Below are 17,631 nucleotides of genomic sequence, written 5' to 3'. Positions count from 1 at the left end.
AAAGAATTGTGAGAATGACTAGTCTTGTGGTAGCTCTGGCCTCCTAGGAATTAGGAAGCACCATAAATTTCAGGAAAGGGACAGTTTGTGCAAAATTCCCAGCCCACATTTGCAGACCCAAGAGTTTCAGATGCACTTTGTCATGAATCAGAAAAAACAATTAGGCTTCAACCAGACTCAAACTCCACATCTCCATTGTGTGTCCATTAATTCAAACTACCAAGAATGCTACCTAATCCAAGGTGTGCAACTATTTTTATCATGCTCATTTGCATTGTCAAAAAACTGCCCCTCCGTTGGTAGATAAGCCAGTCAACTCTGCACACAGTGTTGGTCTCTAAGATTTCTTTTTGGAAAGTGTCTAAGATTTATGGTGGGAATTACTTATGACAGCTGCATTCTTTCCACTGAGCTTCAACCACCATTTGGTTTAATATCTCCTAATTGTGTGTCTATCCTGTCTAAGCTTCTTCAAAAGAAAAACGAAAGAAAGACTTTTTAAAATCCCTTACAGCAACACCCAGTGATTTCTGCCAATGGTAAACACTATTTTGAAACATAAGAAAGTCAGCTGATGATGAACAGATAAATGCTATTTCGGTGAATGTGGATTTCTTCAGAGAATGTTTCATTAATGCTGCTAATGACAGTCTGGGAAAAAATGTAAAATAACTTAGATTTTTTGTGTCCCAGAGTATTTTTAGCATAACAGGCAAAATTTCTGTCAACATTCACAGTCATGTTATTTTCTTGAAAGAGGTAACTCTCAAAGCACAATGTCGGTACCTTGAAGACATTGCTCATTTAGAAATTGTTCAAAGTCTAATTATATTTCCAAAATAAGTAGTTTCTAGTTCAGCAAGGATAATGTGGTCATGAAAAGGATGTCCAAATCCACCAATTTACATTGGTTTGGTTTGGCATAACTTTCAAAGTTCTTGGAATAAAAAAGGAGGACACGTGAAGAATTGTAATTTGGATAACATTCCCAGGACTTTGGGTTTGCCATTTTGTCAGACACTCAGGGAAAAGGTAATCAACGTCAAGACTGAACCTATATAATTTATAATTGCTTAAATTCACTGATAAGTTCCAGATTATTTTGCAAAATGTAATACCCTCTTTTTTAATATCTACTTTGTCGTTTTCACTCTATTTATGTAATTTAAAAAGCATGATAAAGGGATCATGAGCTATTCAAAGCAGGAGTCACTAATGTCAGAGATGATTATCATTCACAAGATGGATAGTGTTGATATCTCTGAATCTGAAGGGCTTGGAAGTTGTGTCAAGTTAGATTCATATTGCATCTAATATGTTTTACTTTACTCCTCTTACTTTCTGGTTTCTATCTTAAGCCACAAAGCAGTTTCTCTGTGACTCAGCTCTATACCCACAGTGGTGGCACAGGTTGGAATGACCCTCCCTGTCTCCATCACCAGTGCTCCCTTTTCCTATCCCAGAAGAAAATTCAGTTATTAATTTAGGATGATGTTGCTTTCTTTGAACAGCATAGTGTTTTCCAAATGCTCATATGTAATGTATCCAATCCACACTACTCTTTCAAATGTTTTTGATTATTGAAAAGAAAAAAAAAAGAAAAGAAAAAAAACCTCTCCTGAAATTTACTAAAGACTAAGGAGAGTACTTCTTATTTTGTAATTTAAAATTTGTGTAAGAGAAAAATACAGGTTTTGGATACTGAAAATTTAGTTTACAACTTTAAATTACTTGAATTTTAATAGCATTTAAAGTACTATTGCATGAGTCCTAGCTTTAAATTACAAATGCTCTTTATTTTATACCTTATATAAAGGGATATATGAATTGAAATTACGTTTAAGTAAGATACTGATTTGCAACAAAATATTATGAGAATTCAAATAATTTCACTTATCAGTGACCTCACATAATGGCTTAGCTAATTACCAAAATGCAAATTAATTTAAAAAGAAGCATTCAAATTTTTCACTTTATTGTAATAGATATTAATTGACTTTTCATCTGTAATCATTATCTTAAATAAAACTAATTTAACTGATTCTTTTTTCTTGCATATATAAGGATTACTCATGTAGAGTACATAGACCCATACTGTCCGTTGATGTCTATTTTCTAAAATATCATTCTTCTCTAAATTCCTTCAAAACAATTGATTACCTATAGGAAAAAATTAGGGAAATTTTCCTTTCATCAAACTTTAGTTGTTTACCTGATTGTGGTGACATGTAAGTGGACATTGTTCACCTTTCTTGGTTTTGAATGATGTTTGACTACATGTGGATCCAAAACTATTCTCTAAGGCCCCAATTCCAGCATCATGAACTTTTCTCTATACACTATACAAGTCCAATGAAGTTGATTTTAAATAATTCCAAAATATTTTCCTCATTGGCTATATGATCAGAAAAATTAAGAGGAAAATATCTGAAGGGAACGCATTTACTTAAATGACAGTAAGTTCTCCAAATTTATATAATGCTTACTACTGTGAATCACAATAATTAATCATGGTGCTATGCCACCTCCCCAGGAAGTGTGACAATGGCCCCTATATGGGCTGGGAATCTCATCAGGGCCTCTTAAGAGTCTAGAGACATCTAAGAATATACACTCCTAACATTAGAGTTATATTATCAGCATTTCTTTCAGGCAATAATAGTGTCAAATAAGAGTTTCTCTTAAAATTTTCCTGTTTCTTAGTCTTCCTGATAACTAGGTCATGAAAATAACTAGATGCTATAAATAGGTGTGTCTAAAACAAGTTGTTGAATATCCATATCCACTTCCAGGATAATTCATTTTGATGACCAATTCTAATAATAATTTGAAATTAATATCACCATTTTGGCAAGGGTTTTATTTATTGGTTCCTCCATAATGTAACAACACATTACTATTGTATAGTGTAAGTTATTCAACTAATTATATGCTTTAGTCAGCTTTTTTTGTTGCTGTGACTAAAAGACCCAACCAGAACAACTGTAGAGGAGAAAATGTTTATTTAGGGACTTACAGTTTTAGATGTCTCAGTCTATAGACAGTCAAGTCTATTCCTCAGGGGCCTAGAGAAGCCAGAAAATCATGGCAGAAGAGTTTGGTGGAGAGAAGACTCTCACCTGGTGATCAGTAAGCAAAGAGAGACTCCACTTGCCAGATTCAAAATACATAGCCCAAAGCCACACCCCCAACCACACCCCTCCCGCCTTCAGTTACCATTTAGTCAATCCTGTTAAGGGATTAACCTGCTAAATAATTCACTCCTAACCCAATAATTTTGCCTCTAGGTCTTCTTGCATTGGCTCACACATGAGCTTTTGGGGAACACCTCACATTGAAATGGTAAAATTTTACATTTGAGTATGATTTTTATTCTATAGTTGAAATAATCAGACCAATCAATGTGTGTCATGCTATAGTGACAAGGAAAAGAGAATGGACTGGTGGCTAGGAGTATAGCTCAGTTGTAGAGCACTTGCTTTGCATGTGCAAGGCACTGGGTTCAATCCCAGTACCAGAGAGAAAGAGAATGGACTGGAATGAAGAAAGAACAAACAAACAAAGGAGGGAGAGCAGGAAGAAAAGAAAAAGTTAAGAAGTTAGGAAGACAGAAGAAAACAGGGAAAAAAACTCACAAAAACCTGGACTTATTTTACTTGTTCAAAAGCAGAAGACAATATACATATACCTGCAGGTTCTCATTCCTCTGGTTTAATTCCTATATATTTATTCTAAATAAATCTTAAATGTGCTATGTCATCCCTTGTTATCTATAGCTCTTTTATGGCTCAATTAGAGTCAAAAGTTTTGATGATTAACTGTCAATTAATTTTATGATTAGTTTATTGGTATTAAAATGTTGAAGATTGCTTAGGTTAGGACACAGAAATTTGTTTTATCTGTGAGAAAGAGAGATTTGATGGTGATTTACTGCTCTCTTCCTTCTCAAATTTACTTATTCATATCATCTTGGTTCTTATTTAAGCTAATATAAAACATAACCTTTTATTTTCAGGTCTAGATGCTGATGGAATATATCGAGTTAGTGGCAATTTGGCAACAATCCAGAAGTTAAGATTTATCGTCAACCAAGGTAAAGGATATTTTTAATTTGGACATTTCCTTCTGTAATCTCTAACAAATCTTCAGACTCTGTACTGTGGGCACTATGAAGAGATAATGATAATACCTTTGAAGGGAGAAAGGGAAAGTTGAAGAAATTATTAAATTATCACCATAGAGGTAAAAGATAACCACTGACTTGTAGATAAATAGAAAAGAGAGAAAGACAAATTAATAATTAATGTGGAATAGATACCAAGTGGAAAAGGGCAAAATAAAAGTTGGGAAAAGAATAATCAAAAAAAGAAAAATGGGATAAAGAAAATGTGGTATATATGCACAATGGAATATTACTCAGTCATAAAGAAGAATGAAATTTTGGCATTTGCCAGAAAAATGGATGGAACTGGAGACTATCATGCTAACTGAAATAAGACAGTCCCCAAAAAACCAAAGGCAGAATGTTCTCTCTGATATGTAGATGCTAACCCACAACAAGGGAGGAGCACATTAGAACTTCATTGGACTAGACAAGGGGGAGAAGGTATGGGAATAGGAAAGACTCTAGAATGAATGCAACATATCTATATGTTCTACTATACTCTACTGTCATATAAAAATAGTAAACACCAAATAATTGCTCAAATTTGTATTTATATTCTGAATCTTAACCAAAATGAAAATATCTCCCCCAAAATTAACAGCTTCTAATAGACACTTAATATATGCTGATGAATAGAAGAATGAATGAATGATGAAAATTCAAGAGTGAAAATCATGTTAGAAAAGTATTTAATCAATAAGGACAAAGATGAAAAATTAGGAAATGTGTATGTTGTCAAAGAGTTACAAATTAAAATAACAAGATACCCCTACACACCTATTAGAACAGCTATGATCTGAAGCACCACCAAATGCTGACTAAGATGGAGAGCAACAGAAAATCTCATTCATTTCTGATGGAAATGCAAAATGGTGCAGTCACTTTGGAACATAGTTGGGCAGTAAATACATTCTTATCATATGATCCAACAATGTGTCTCAGATATTTACCCAAATGAGTTGAAAACTAATATTCACATAAAAACCTGCACACAAATATATATTGCAACCTTATTCATTACTGTTAACACTTGAAAGTAGGGCTGAGGATGTAGCTAATTGTTTGAGCAATTTCCTAGCATGCAGGAGACCCTGGGTTCAATTCCACAACTCTGTATGATACTAGAGTTGTGGAAATATATCACCTTACATTTGTCAAGAACCATATAACATACAACACAAAGAGTTAACCTTAATATTAACTATGGACATAATCAATAATAATACATCACTATTTGCTCATCAGTTGTAACAGTGACCCCACTAATATAAGATGTTAACATTGGGGGAAGCTGATGTAAAATTGATAGTGTATTATGGTAACTTTCTGTTCTTTCTACCCAATTTTTCTGCAAACCCAAAAATATTTTTTAAAAATATTAATGAAAAAATTGAAAATTAGGAAATGAAAAATAAGAAGCCCAAGACATCTTAAAGTGGTGTTAGAGAAGCTCATATGTTTTATAATAAGATAAATATGATAGAACTCAGAATTTTCTCATGCTCTTGCCATGTTATTTAACTCCTTTGTGCCTCTGTTCCTTACAGTGAAAACAGTGGGGATGCAAGTGCCTTGAGGATATTTATGAACATACAATTAAATAATAAATATTATATTTCCTTAGTAACATGACCAGTTCATATTAGTTTTTCTTGCACTTAAAAATAGTCAGTGGATTCTTCAGAAAAATTTAGAAATTCCTCATAATCTGGCTTTGCACCCAACTTCCAACTAGCCAGCACCAGAGGATCCCCTGATCCTCAAAAGCCTTTGTGGTACTTTTATTTATTTGTTTATTTATTTATTTTGGTGGTGGTGGTGGTGCCAGGGATCAATCCCAGGGCTGGTACATGCTAAGTAGGCACCCTGCCTCTGAACGATATCTTTATCCATTTCACACTACACTCCTCAGCTTGACTCCTAAATTTGCAACCATTATATTTCATAATGCCTTTGCATGCTTTCTTCCCTTTGCTTTCAGTATTCTTCCACCTATTCTTTTTCATCCACATACATAGGCTTCCTGCCTAGTAGAATTCTTATTCTTTAAGATACAGACTGTAAGCATTTTCCATCCAGAATCCTTTAGCCTGGGATTCGTCTCTGGGTTCCCATTACACTGGATGGTTGAATTTACAGTAGTGTATTTATATCCAGCATCTAAAATTCCATCTAATAAAAGATCTAATGCCACAGATCTTATGCCATTTTGGGGGGAGAGAATATAACGAAATATACTTAGTGTTTATATTCCAGAAACACTAAAAAAAAAAAAAAATCCCAGAATAAAAAAAAAAGATAGGATACTGGTTGAAATGTCCATCTTTTCTACAAATTTTCATAAAAGGTTAAGACTTGAATTGTACTTATATTTTCCCCATTACTAGCATTAAATCTCAGGGCCTCCCAAAAGGGATTTCTTAATTAGTATTTGTTGAACAATGTACAAGTGTAGTAGGTAGAAGCATTAAAAATGCCAAACATTAAACTCTCCATTAATTCTACTTGGGTTGAACACCCAGTTTGGATTGTAGTACGTTAGGAAAGCTGCCCCATGATTCTTATTTCTCAGAATCTCTATAACTGAGAAGTTCAACAACTCTGCTATTGAATGTTTGTCTTTTGGAATTTCTTTCCTTCCTGGGAAAAAACACAGAACTAAACTTTACCTTATTTATTCAGATTGGTCCCATTGGACAGAATGAGAGTGCCACTTCTTTGGGTAAAATTGAGATAAAATAGCCCCAGCTTCATTTTTGTTCCTGTTTATAACCAGCTAAAATCATTCTTATAATATATTTCATGCTGAAACCATATCCTGATTGGGATTCTAGACAGCTGGGCAACACATTTCTTCTACTAAGAAGAAATCTCAAAACAGAAGCCCTGCTAGAAACAAACACTAGTTGCATTTCCTGCCTTAAAAAAACTATTCTCAGCAGTTTGAAAAGGCAAAAAAAAAAAAAAATCTGCAATGAAAATATGAAATCTGTCCATCTCGTCTTTTGCAGTCCAAACTTCAGCGTCCTCTGAGGCTATGTAACTGCTCATGTTTCCATGAAAGTTGACAATGTAAAGCTGGACAGAGTCCTGAGTTGGTATCTGGTAGCAGAGAATTGTCAGTAAACTGTCTCCCTGGTTTATAGCACTGTCAAAATGCAACACATTCAACACAAATTATGCTACATCAGGACCTTTGATACCAGTGACTTTGTCCAAGTTGTGCTGTGGAGTTTTTTGAATTAAATGATAAATGAAATGTGCATACCAGCCCCTTTCAAAATTTGCTAATTAGATTATCCTTTAAATGAATCTTCTGGAAGGGTTTCATAAACCTTGTGACTAACACCATACCTGCCCTTCCAACCACATGAAGGCTTTAATAGTAGACGGACTTAGAAGAGAACCAGTGCTAGGAACAGAGGCTGCCATGTACATTGTGGCTGTGTGTGTGTGTGTGTGTGTGTGTGTGTGTGTGTGTTGGGGGTAGAAAGATGAAATAAAAAGGCAATACAGTGATAACTCCATGAAAAGCATAAAGCACTGTGCAAATGGGATGAGCACATTTTTGTTGTCTAAGATGGAATACAAATGATATTGAAATACCCTCCTTGTAGCAATACCTTCTTGTCTCCTCTGTGTTCACCTTACTCAATGTTCCTTTCAAGGAGGCTTTTATACATGTTTTTAAATATACGTGTTTTTTTAATGAATAAGCCCTACCCACTGTTAGACTAGACAAATGAAAACTGACTTTGGAGATTTTCAAGAACAGTTGAATTGCAATTTGCGTGTTTCACTAACTTTCTTGAATGCTATAATCATCAGCAATTCTAAATACACCAGTTGAGTGATTCAATTTGTTTTGGTTTTCTGTTTGACTCATGAAATCAGAAGGGATTAGATACCCTTAATTATACTTCTAGATCAGATGATATACAAGTTAAGTCCAAATATATCACTTTTGAGAAGCATTTCCTAATTATAAATAGTGATGACAATAATTATTATTATAAACGAAGCTAGCATTTTCATAATGTTTTATGTATCAGGCACTGTACTGAGTACTTTACATGTATACTTTAATAGTGTCTTCAGTGACATATATAGTTATTCTCTTTTTTTAAATGGAGAAACTGAGGCTCAGGTGTTAAATAGTGTCCTAAGGTCATACAAATATAAGCAAGAGAGCTAGGAATGTATCTTGGATCTCTGACTAAGGACCTGGGCTGCTTACCACTTCTGTGACTCTTCTCTTCCCAATCATTAATTTTTTTATTACACTTTTTTAAAAGCAGACAGCAGTCTTTTCATGCTACACATGTTGGTTTGTGACTTTCCATTTCCATCCTGCTTATTGATATTGGTAAGTGAAAAGTACTACCATTAGAATTTGGTGAAAATTGTTCAAGAAGAGAGATAGCTGGGAAAATACCAAACATTATAGTTATGAAGAAGCCTGGCACTGCCATTCCCTATAGGGATTTGTGTATTTACATTTAGACAAAGAACCAGTACTCAGTTCTAGCCTTGTTGAATGGCATCGAGTATTCTCGGTTTAGTGGGATGAGGGTACATTAGTGAGTAGTCCTCTGCCTTGTTTGTTGAATTTGGTGACAGCTTTCAGTGACATTTTGCTGATGTAACTCTTCTGCTCTATGCAAGCATCCCCCAAAGAAAATGGTCCATGACCTTAGATGTCAACCTGTCATCAGCCCATGTCATTACGTTGATTCTTCAGAATGATCTGTGACCTCCTGATGGTTTTCTAGCATGGTACTTCTGCAAAGGACAGACTTCAGAACAGAGGATGCTGCATAACTGTGTTGAAAACTTTTGACAGTAGGTCTTGGAAATCCCACCAGACTGAATTCCCCCTCTTCCCCATATCAGAACTTGATTTCAGCTGCTATCTAGGCTTATTGCCCAAACTCGAAATTCAGTTCAGATTCTCTTTGGTATTACTTAAACTTCCTCTTTCCTCTTTTAAAAAAGAGACAAGAGAGATTGGCAACCTTTTTGGAAAATACCAGCTATGAAGCTTCCCAAGCCTATGAGCCAAAGGGAGAGCTATGAAGCGCTGCAGGAAGGATGGACTGGGAATTTTCCAGACTGATGTTTTTTAGCACACAATAACAAATATTCCCTGTCACTGTTTGCCTGAGCTGGAGGAAATTACTTTTTACCAGTATTTTAGACCTGTTTTCCATAGATAGAAACAAAATGTAGAGAGAGACTCTTAGGGATACTTTTCATTTTTCCACAGCAGGAGGAACAAAATGTGTAAATACCATACATCTACATACTCAAGAATCTTGTGTGTGTGTGTGTGTGTGTGTGTACTCATACATGTGCATTTGTTGCTTTAAGTGGAAGGGAGTATGTTTTAATTAATTTACAGTCTTATATTTTGCCTATTTTTGTCCACACATATTTTATTGACATAATAATACAAATTAGATCTTGTCTCTAAGGGATACATTTGCTTATTTTTTTAACCTGCTAAGAATAAACTCCATTGAAAAGAAACTAACAGAAAAATAATTTTTGTTACCAACCGTATTTAAGCTGCTTTTGTAGAGATTGGTACCTTAAAGCAAAGCAAAACATTAACTCTAGTAGCTATCCCTGTGCTTTTCATATTATTTGCAGCATCAAAATTGAATAAAAGAAAAGGAAAGTGAGAAAGAATGTGAACAATTGGCAGTTTCATCATGAAATAAGCAATTGGATGAAATAGAATAGGCTTTGGGAAAGGATTTCTAAACTTCTAGTTCTGTTCTTATAAAATAGCCCTGTACCAAGCCCATTCATTTTTCTATTACATCAGTTTATATTGCCCCCTTATTATTTTTAAAGCAAGTATTTCCTTAAGCCTACTTCACCCTCACCACCAAACACAGCAACAGCAAAACAAACTGTGTTATTTGCTTTATCCCATTCCGCAGGGCGGTTTTTGGTAAGTCAGATCATTGGTATTGCACCTTTTTGGCTTCCATATGACAAGATTATCTTTTAACAATGATTTATTTTTCCCATTAAAGCTAAAGAGATCACTTGATCATGAAAAGGCCAGACACTAACATCATTCAGGGCTTTGGAAACTTTCTTAGAACTCATTTTTCAGCTACATTGAGTCAGAGAGCTCAGAGTATTGATGGTAACACTGGTATTGCTTTCTAGCTGCTTAAGAAAATGTATGAGCAATAGAAAATAATCCTGAACACTGAGGTCAAGACAATAAGATTTTCATATTCCACACATTTATATACTTTCTAGTTTGTACATTATGTGGTATATTCCAATAGCAAGTTTATGAATCCTTTTATTTCTAATGAACACAAATTCTGGATACTCATTAAAAAAATTATACCACACATTTCTTATGGATCATATATTATTATTCCTTACAAGCCAAGCCATAAGAAACTGACCTAACACCATGATGAAACAATTAAAGGCAGAGACCATTTAGTGGGGAAAGAACATCAGATAAGAATCAGAGGACTTTCTCCTTATTTTAATTCTGAGCTATTTGTGAGTCTAATAGAATCTATTTTAACCATTTTGAACTTCAGATTCTTCATTTCCAAAATGGGAATATTATTAAGAATGTGCGGACTATAAAAATTCAATCAACATAGGGATAATTAGTATTTAATTAAGATAACAATCGGTTAAAAGATATAGGATCCATATTACTTAGTTTTCTAGTAGTAAAAATACCAAATATTAACCATCAAATGTTTTTTGCCTTCTACATGATTGAATTTTCTTTGATGGTAAGATTATTATTTTTCTAAAAAGAGAAACCATATATGAAAATATTGGAGGCTTCTTTCTACCAAGAGATTGATCTCATTGCTAACCAAATTCATAGGGCTTCTAGATTCCTGGGCACAAAACAAAAAAAAAAAAAAATAATTTCCTTTGGTAGATAAGTTTTTGTTGGGGAAGAAGAGTGTATTCTACTGAAAGTTTAAGTCCTATTTCAGTTGTGGCTTTTCCATGTAGATTTGGTCATTGCCTCTAGAAATTAGATCACAGTTATGTAACTGCCAAACCCCAAGAAAATCTCTTAGAATATTTATGAAATTCCATCATCATTAGCATCATTATTATACCAAACCATCATCATCACCTTCAAAATTAATGAGCAGTTATTAAAAGCTAAGTAGGAATGCATACCAAGCTTACTTCTGCTTTAACTTCACTTTGTAGCACTGGTTCTTGACCCTGACTGAATATTAGAATTGTATTGCTTGTCTGCTGCTGTGTCACAATACCACTGCCAATTTAACTGTTTATAGCAATAAGAATTTATTGCTTTATATAAAGAATTTAACTGTTTATAGCAATAAGAATTTATTGCTTTATATAAAGTTCCTGTGGGTCAACAGTCTGGGCACAGCTCAACTGAATCCTCCGAAAGTTTCCAATCCAGGTGTCAGCCAGTAGTGAATCCTTGTCTGGGGGTCACTTGGGGACAGGTTCACATGGTTGCTAGCAGAATTGTGTTCCTTCTGGATCATTTGGACTGAAGGCTTTTGTCTATTGGTAGCTCTTTTCCAGAGGCCTTACAGACCATCTCATATCATGGCAGCTTGCTTCATCAAAGCAGCAAGGGAAAGCAAGATTAGAAGCAAGACAGAAATTATAATCTTATGTAACAGAATCATGAAGGTCAGGTCCCATCACCTTTGCTACTTTCTCTTGGTTAGAAGCAAGTGAAAATTCCACCCACACTCGGAGGAAGGGGAGTATGCAAAGAATAAACATGAAGAAGTGGGGATAATTGAAGGACATCTGAGTCTGTCTGCCACAGCAATCAAGTGGTGGAGCTTTTCAAAAATAAATATTTTGATGCTCTCTCATAGAAGCTCCCAAGTAAGAAGTCCCAGATTGGAGCTCTAAATATATGCTTTAAAAGAGAAACTCTGCAGTGGAGTCAGGTGCACAGCAAGGTTTGGGAATCTCCTCCATAGCATCTTGCTAGCTCTGTTCAGGCTCTCCACTGGATACATGACTTACCAAGACTAAGATAGATGAAAGTGAATCAAATCAGAAATAGACCATAGATCCATTTTTTGTTAACCAGTTTTCTTGTGAGGGGAAGCTTTCTCTTGGTTTCTAATGTGACATTGTTCACTAAGTTCTATAAGCTGAGTCATTAATGTCAAAAAAAAAAAATACCATGGATAGAACAGATATGTTATTCATATGATTAAAATTATGTACATCACTGCAATCATTTTTTGGTTTTTGGTATCAGGATTGAATCCAGGGGCATTTAACTACTGAGCCACATCCCCAGCTCCTTTTTATTTTATTTTATGTTTTTTATTTTGAGATATGGTCTTGCTAAGTCACTGAGGCTTGCTTTGAACTTGCAGTCCTCCTACCTCAGCCTCCAGAGCCTCTTGGATTACAGGCATGCACCACTGTGTCCAGCTGCAATCATTTTACAATGTGTAAATTCTGGAATAAATGAAAAGGAAAGATGTTTTACCTAATAATTTGCTGACAAAACTTAAGAGTAAATAACATTGAAAAATGCTGTACCAAGGCTGATGATAACTAATGTTCAGTTGAGAATCTATTTTATTGGACGGTGCCTCAAAGTTAGAGGTATTTCTGACCTCATAAGTTTGCAAGGTAGATAAAATTTATCATCCACATTCTTCACAGGAGAAGACCATACTTCAGAAAGATTAAGTAACTTTTCTAAGGCCACAGAGTTAATACATTAAGAAGCCAGAACACAAATCCATTTAAAACTTACTGAAAAAAAATATATATATAGCCTGATTGTGGGATTTACTTTATCATGGAAGAGGGGTCAGAGTGAGGTTTTTCTTCTCTTTAACATCAAAGAATCAATAACCACTTATTCTCATTATAATGTTGTGTTTTCCTGGTGTCCAGCCTGTGGGAGCCTTTTATAAGAGAAAATTCCATTTTAAAATGCCCTTTTAATTAAGAATCCCTAACTCCCTATAAGTACATTGATGATGGAAAAGTTGATTCATTTGTGTATCTCCAACATAGCAAAGTGCCTGATGTTTCATATGGACTGAAAAAAAATGTGTTCCTTTTTTTTTATTTTTTTTTATTGGTTGTTCAAAACATTATAAAGCTCTTGACATATCATATTTCATACATTAGATTCAAGTTGGTTATGAACTCCCAATTTTACCCCAAATACAGATTGCAGAATCACATCGGTTATACATCCACATTTTTACATAATGCCCTATTAGTAACTGTTGTATTCTGCTACCTTTCCTATCCTCTACCATCCCCCCTCCCTCCCCTCCCATCTTCTCTCTCTACCCCATCCACTGTAATTCATATCTCTCCTTGTTTATTTTCCCATTCCCCTCACAACCTCTTATATGTAATTTTGTATAACAATGAGGGTCTCCCTCCATTACCATGCAATTTCCCTTTTCTCTCCCTTTCCATCCCACCTCATGTATCTGTTTAATGTTAATCTTTTCTTCCTGCTCTTCCTCCCTGCTCTGTTCTTAGTTGCTCTCATTATATCAAAGAAGACATTTGGTATTTGTTTTTTAGGGATTGGCTAGCTTCACTAAGCATAATCTGCTCTAGTGCCATCCATTTCCCTGCAAATTCTATGATTTTGTCATTTTTTAGTGCTGCGTAATACTCCATGGTGTATAAATGCCACATTTTTTTAATCCATTCATCTATTGAAGGGCATCTGGGTTGGTTCCACAGTCTAGCAATTGTGAATTGTGCTGCTATGAACATCGATGTAGCAGTATCCCTGTAGTACGCTCTTTTAAGGTCTTCAGGGAAAACTCCAAGAAGGGCAATAGCTGGGTCAAATGGTGGTTCCATTCCCAGCTTTCCCAGGAATCTCCATACTGCTTTCCAGATTGGCCACACCAGTTTGCAGTCCCACCAGCAATGTACAAGAGTACCCTTTTCCCCACATCCTCTCCAGCACTTGTTGTTGTTTGACTTCATAATGGCTGCCAACCTTACTGGAGTGAGATGGTATCTTAGGGTGGTTTTGATTTGCATTTCTCTGACTGCTAGAGATGGTGAGCATTTTTTCATGTACTTGTTGATTGCTTGTATGTCCTCCTCTGAGAAGTGTCTGTTCAGGTCTTTGGCCCATTTGTTGATTGGGTTATTTGTTTTCTTATTGTTTAATTTTTTGAGTTCTTTGTATACTCTGGATATTAGGGCTCTATCTGAAGTGTGAGGAGTAAAAATTTGTTCCCATGATGTAGGCTCCCTATTTACCTCTTTTATTGTTTCTCTTGCTGAGAGAAAACTTTTCAGTTTAAGTAAGTCCCATTTGTTGATTTTTGTTATTAACTTTTGTGCTATGGGTGTCCTATTAAGGAATTTGGAGCCCGACCCTACAATATGTAGATCGTAGCCAACTTTTTCTTCTATCAGACGCAGAGTCTCTGATTTGATATCTAGCTCCTTGATCCACTTTGAGTTAACTTTTGTGCATGGTGAGAGGAGGGGATTCAGTTTCATTTTGTTGCATATGGATTTCCAGTTTTCCCAGCACCATTTGTTGAAGATGCTATCCTCCCTCCATTGCATGCTTTTAGCTCCTTTATCAAATAGAGCAATTAGACAGATGAAAGAAATTAAAGGCATAAAAATAGGAAAGGAAGAACTTAAATTATCACTATTTCCAGATGACATGATTCTATACCTAGAAGACCCAAAAGGGTCTACAAAAAAACTACTAGAACTAATAAATGAATTCAGCAAAGTGGCAGGATATAAAATCAACACGCATAAATCAAAGGCATTTCTGTATATCAGCGACAAAACTTCTGAAACGGAAATGAGGAAAAACACTCCATTCACAATATCCTCAAAAAAAAAAATACTTGGGAATCAACCTAACAAAAGAGGTGAAAGATTTATATAATGAAAACTACAAAACCCTAAAAAGAGAAGTAGAAGAAGATCTTAGAAGATGGAAAAATATACCCTGTTCATGGATAGGAAGAACTAACATCATCAAAATGGCGATATTACCAAAAGTTCTCTATAGGTTTAATGCAATGCCAATCAAAATCCCAACGGCATTTCTTGTAGAAATGGATAAAGCAATCATGAAATTCATATGGAAAAATAAAAGACCCAGAATAGCAAAAGCAATTCTAAGCAGGAAGTGCGAATCAGGCGGTATAGCGATACCAGACTTAAAACTATATTACAGAGCAATAGTAACAAAAACAGCATGGTACTTGTACCAAAACAGGAGGGTGGACCAATGGTACAGAATAGAGGACACAGAGACTAATCCACAAAAAATGTGTTCCTAAAAAAATAAAATGAGAGAATGATGAGTTTCTAATACAAACCAACTCTGTCAAATGATTTCATTGGTACATTGTATTAGGTTCCATTTCTTGTATATTTCAGCAAAGAAATCACATGCTATATTTTATATTCTGTTTTCTCTCAGAGAGCTATAAACTAGCATTTGATGTTAGTCTTGATGTAAGAATCATGGGACAGAAACAAACAGTGAAGAATCCCATAACCCCATTCCCTGTCTCAATAAAACAAAGCTTCAGGGGAGTTAACTTACTTTTCCTCAACACAGAACATCACTAGCAATTAAACACATCAGATATTATCAGAAATAATGGTGTAACCAGACTTGCCATTTTACCCCTTCAAAATGCTGGGAATGACTTGTTAGGAAGAAAACTGGATTTGGATAAATAGCAATGAAACTATGCTGGTCTTGTTAACTCCAGTGCCCTGAATTTTGAAAGTATCTCTTTTGTTTTTGTTTTCACACAGGAAATCCCTGTTGCTAGTAATTACAGCTTTAATGACTCACATATATTTATATAGCACCTCTCTTCCAAGGTGCCCCACATACTTTTGTAACATTTCCCTACAAAGTGTGCTGCAAAAAGAAAAAGTATTCTCATCTTCTTAAAGCTCTTTCTATAAAGAAGGTAACAGTTTCAGGGATAGGAAGGAATTTTTTCAGGTCCTCATGAACACCCTGAAGATATATGTATCCAAAGTTTGCAAATGTCAGGGCTGAAGAATCAAATTAAGGTTTGAATGCCTTGGAGTGACAAAGACACCAAACCCCTTTCTTTTTTATGCTTGCCCACTGGAGAAGGAGTGGCTGGTAACCTTTTTAGCTTCCCTCCTCTCTGGGGATCCCAGAACAGCAGGATTTATATGGAGCTAAGAGGTGAACTCAATAAAATAAGATTTTTATTTTACATCATTCATTTGGCACATATTTAAAGAGCTCTTACGAGGTGCCAGGCATTAGGTGGGATACTAAAAACACAACAATGAAAGGAATAAGCAATATTCCCAGGCACATGGAGCCTCCAACTTCATATACATTCCAGTCTACTGGCTAAGAACACTGGTGACTTACTCAGTGTAAAGTAGTGAGAAAATACCAGGAACTGAAGGCCTCCCCTGTTCTGTTCCCGTCTTCTCTAAAATAGCAGAGAGATTGGTGGCAATGCAGCATCACCATCTTCTTACCATTTTTACTTCTCCAGATTGCTTTTGTGTGTGTGGCTTCATCGCTACCTTCTTTCTGAGTGTCCTATTCCGGTGTCTTCTTACCCTATTCCTTTTATGTTCTGGCCGTCACAATGGGCTCACTTACATTCCTGTGCTCAGAGTTTTGAAAACATCCCACCAATGTCCCATCAGCCTTTTGGGCAGAGAATGTATTGTGATTAGATAGGTACCAACAGTACAGTAGATCTGTCCTTCAGAGAAATAGACACACTACTGTTGGTTTTGCTTTCTGATAAATGCATTTCTTGACACAAGTCTCAAGAGGAATTAGCTTCTCCACTCTGCTCCCACAGCATTTTGTACCTATGGTTTAGTACCAATTTTAGTTAATTTACAATCCCATCTCTCTCTTCCTTTCCACTCTGTTAGATGTTGCAGGGTGAGCTGTGCTTCAGTCACCTGAGGATTCTGAATCATGTCCATCATGTGCCATTTTTACTGTAGGTTTTCAATACCCTTGTGCCTGCTAGGTCCTCTTATTTCTGATTGCTAAAATACTCCATTTTCCACTTCTGTCCTCAGATATCTACCTGACTTTAAACCAGGGTCAGTCATCATCCAAAGCCTAGAGGGGCCAAGTCTGCCTTCAGAGCCTTCTGGTCACCCTCGCCTCAGCCCTGGCACAGGCAAGACTTTTAGTCTTAATGAGCCCACCTTCTCCACACTTAAGCCGCACATGCCCAGCCATCTTTTCCATTCTCTCACTCTTCCTTTTCCTTCACCTGCTGACTACACATTAGCATCCCCACCTCCTTGGAGTGTGCTCCAGCTTTGCAAGGTGATAATCATTTGGTAGGTCAGGCTCTGTGACTCCTGGGAAACATATGGTTAGGGACCTCATTGGAATCAGAACAATAGTGAGGTTTTCAGTTTGTCCATGAACTATTCAGTTT

The 17,631-nt window shown here is 35.7% G+C and overlaps 1 protein-coding gene across 3 annotated transcripts in view; it reads left to right on the top strand.

The window, feature by feature from the left end:
- Arhgap15 (Rho GTPase activating protein 15) overlaps positions 1–17,631 on the top strand; it is a 619,786-nt gene that overhangs the window by 418,708 nt on the left and 183,447 nt on the right. For all 3 annotated transcript variants that reach the window (XM_046463726.2, XM_058585366.1, XM_058585365.1), the window contains exon 11: positions 4,016–4,093. In XM_046463726.2, the coding sequence (XP_046319682.1) occupies positions 4,016–4,093 (78 nt within the window). The remainder of the gene's footprint in view (positions 1–4,015; positions 4,094–17,631) is intronic.

The sequence above is a fragment of the Marmota monax genome, unplaced genomic scaffold, assembly GCF_021218885.2.
Source record: "Marmota monax isolate L192 unplaced genomic scaffold, Marmota_monax_Labrador192_F-V1.1 WCK01_AAM20220418_F8-fsc00034, whole genome shotgun sequence".
In the NCBI taxonomy this organism is placed as follows: Eukaryota; Metazoa; Chordata; class Mammalia; order Rodentia; family Sciuridae; genus Marmota; species Marmota monax.
Note: the sequence above shows the minus strand (reverse complement) of the source record. Positions and strands in the feature narration are given on the sequence as shown.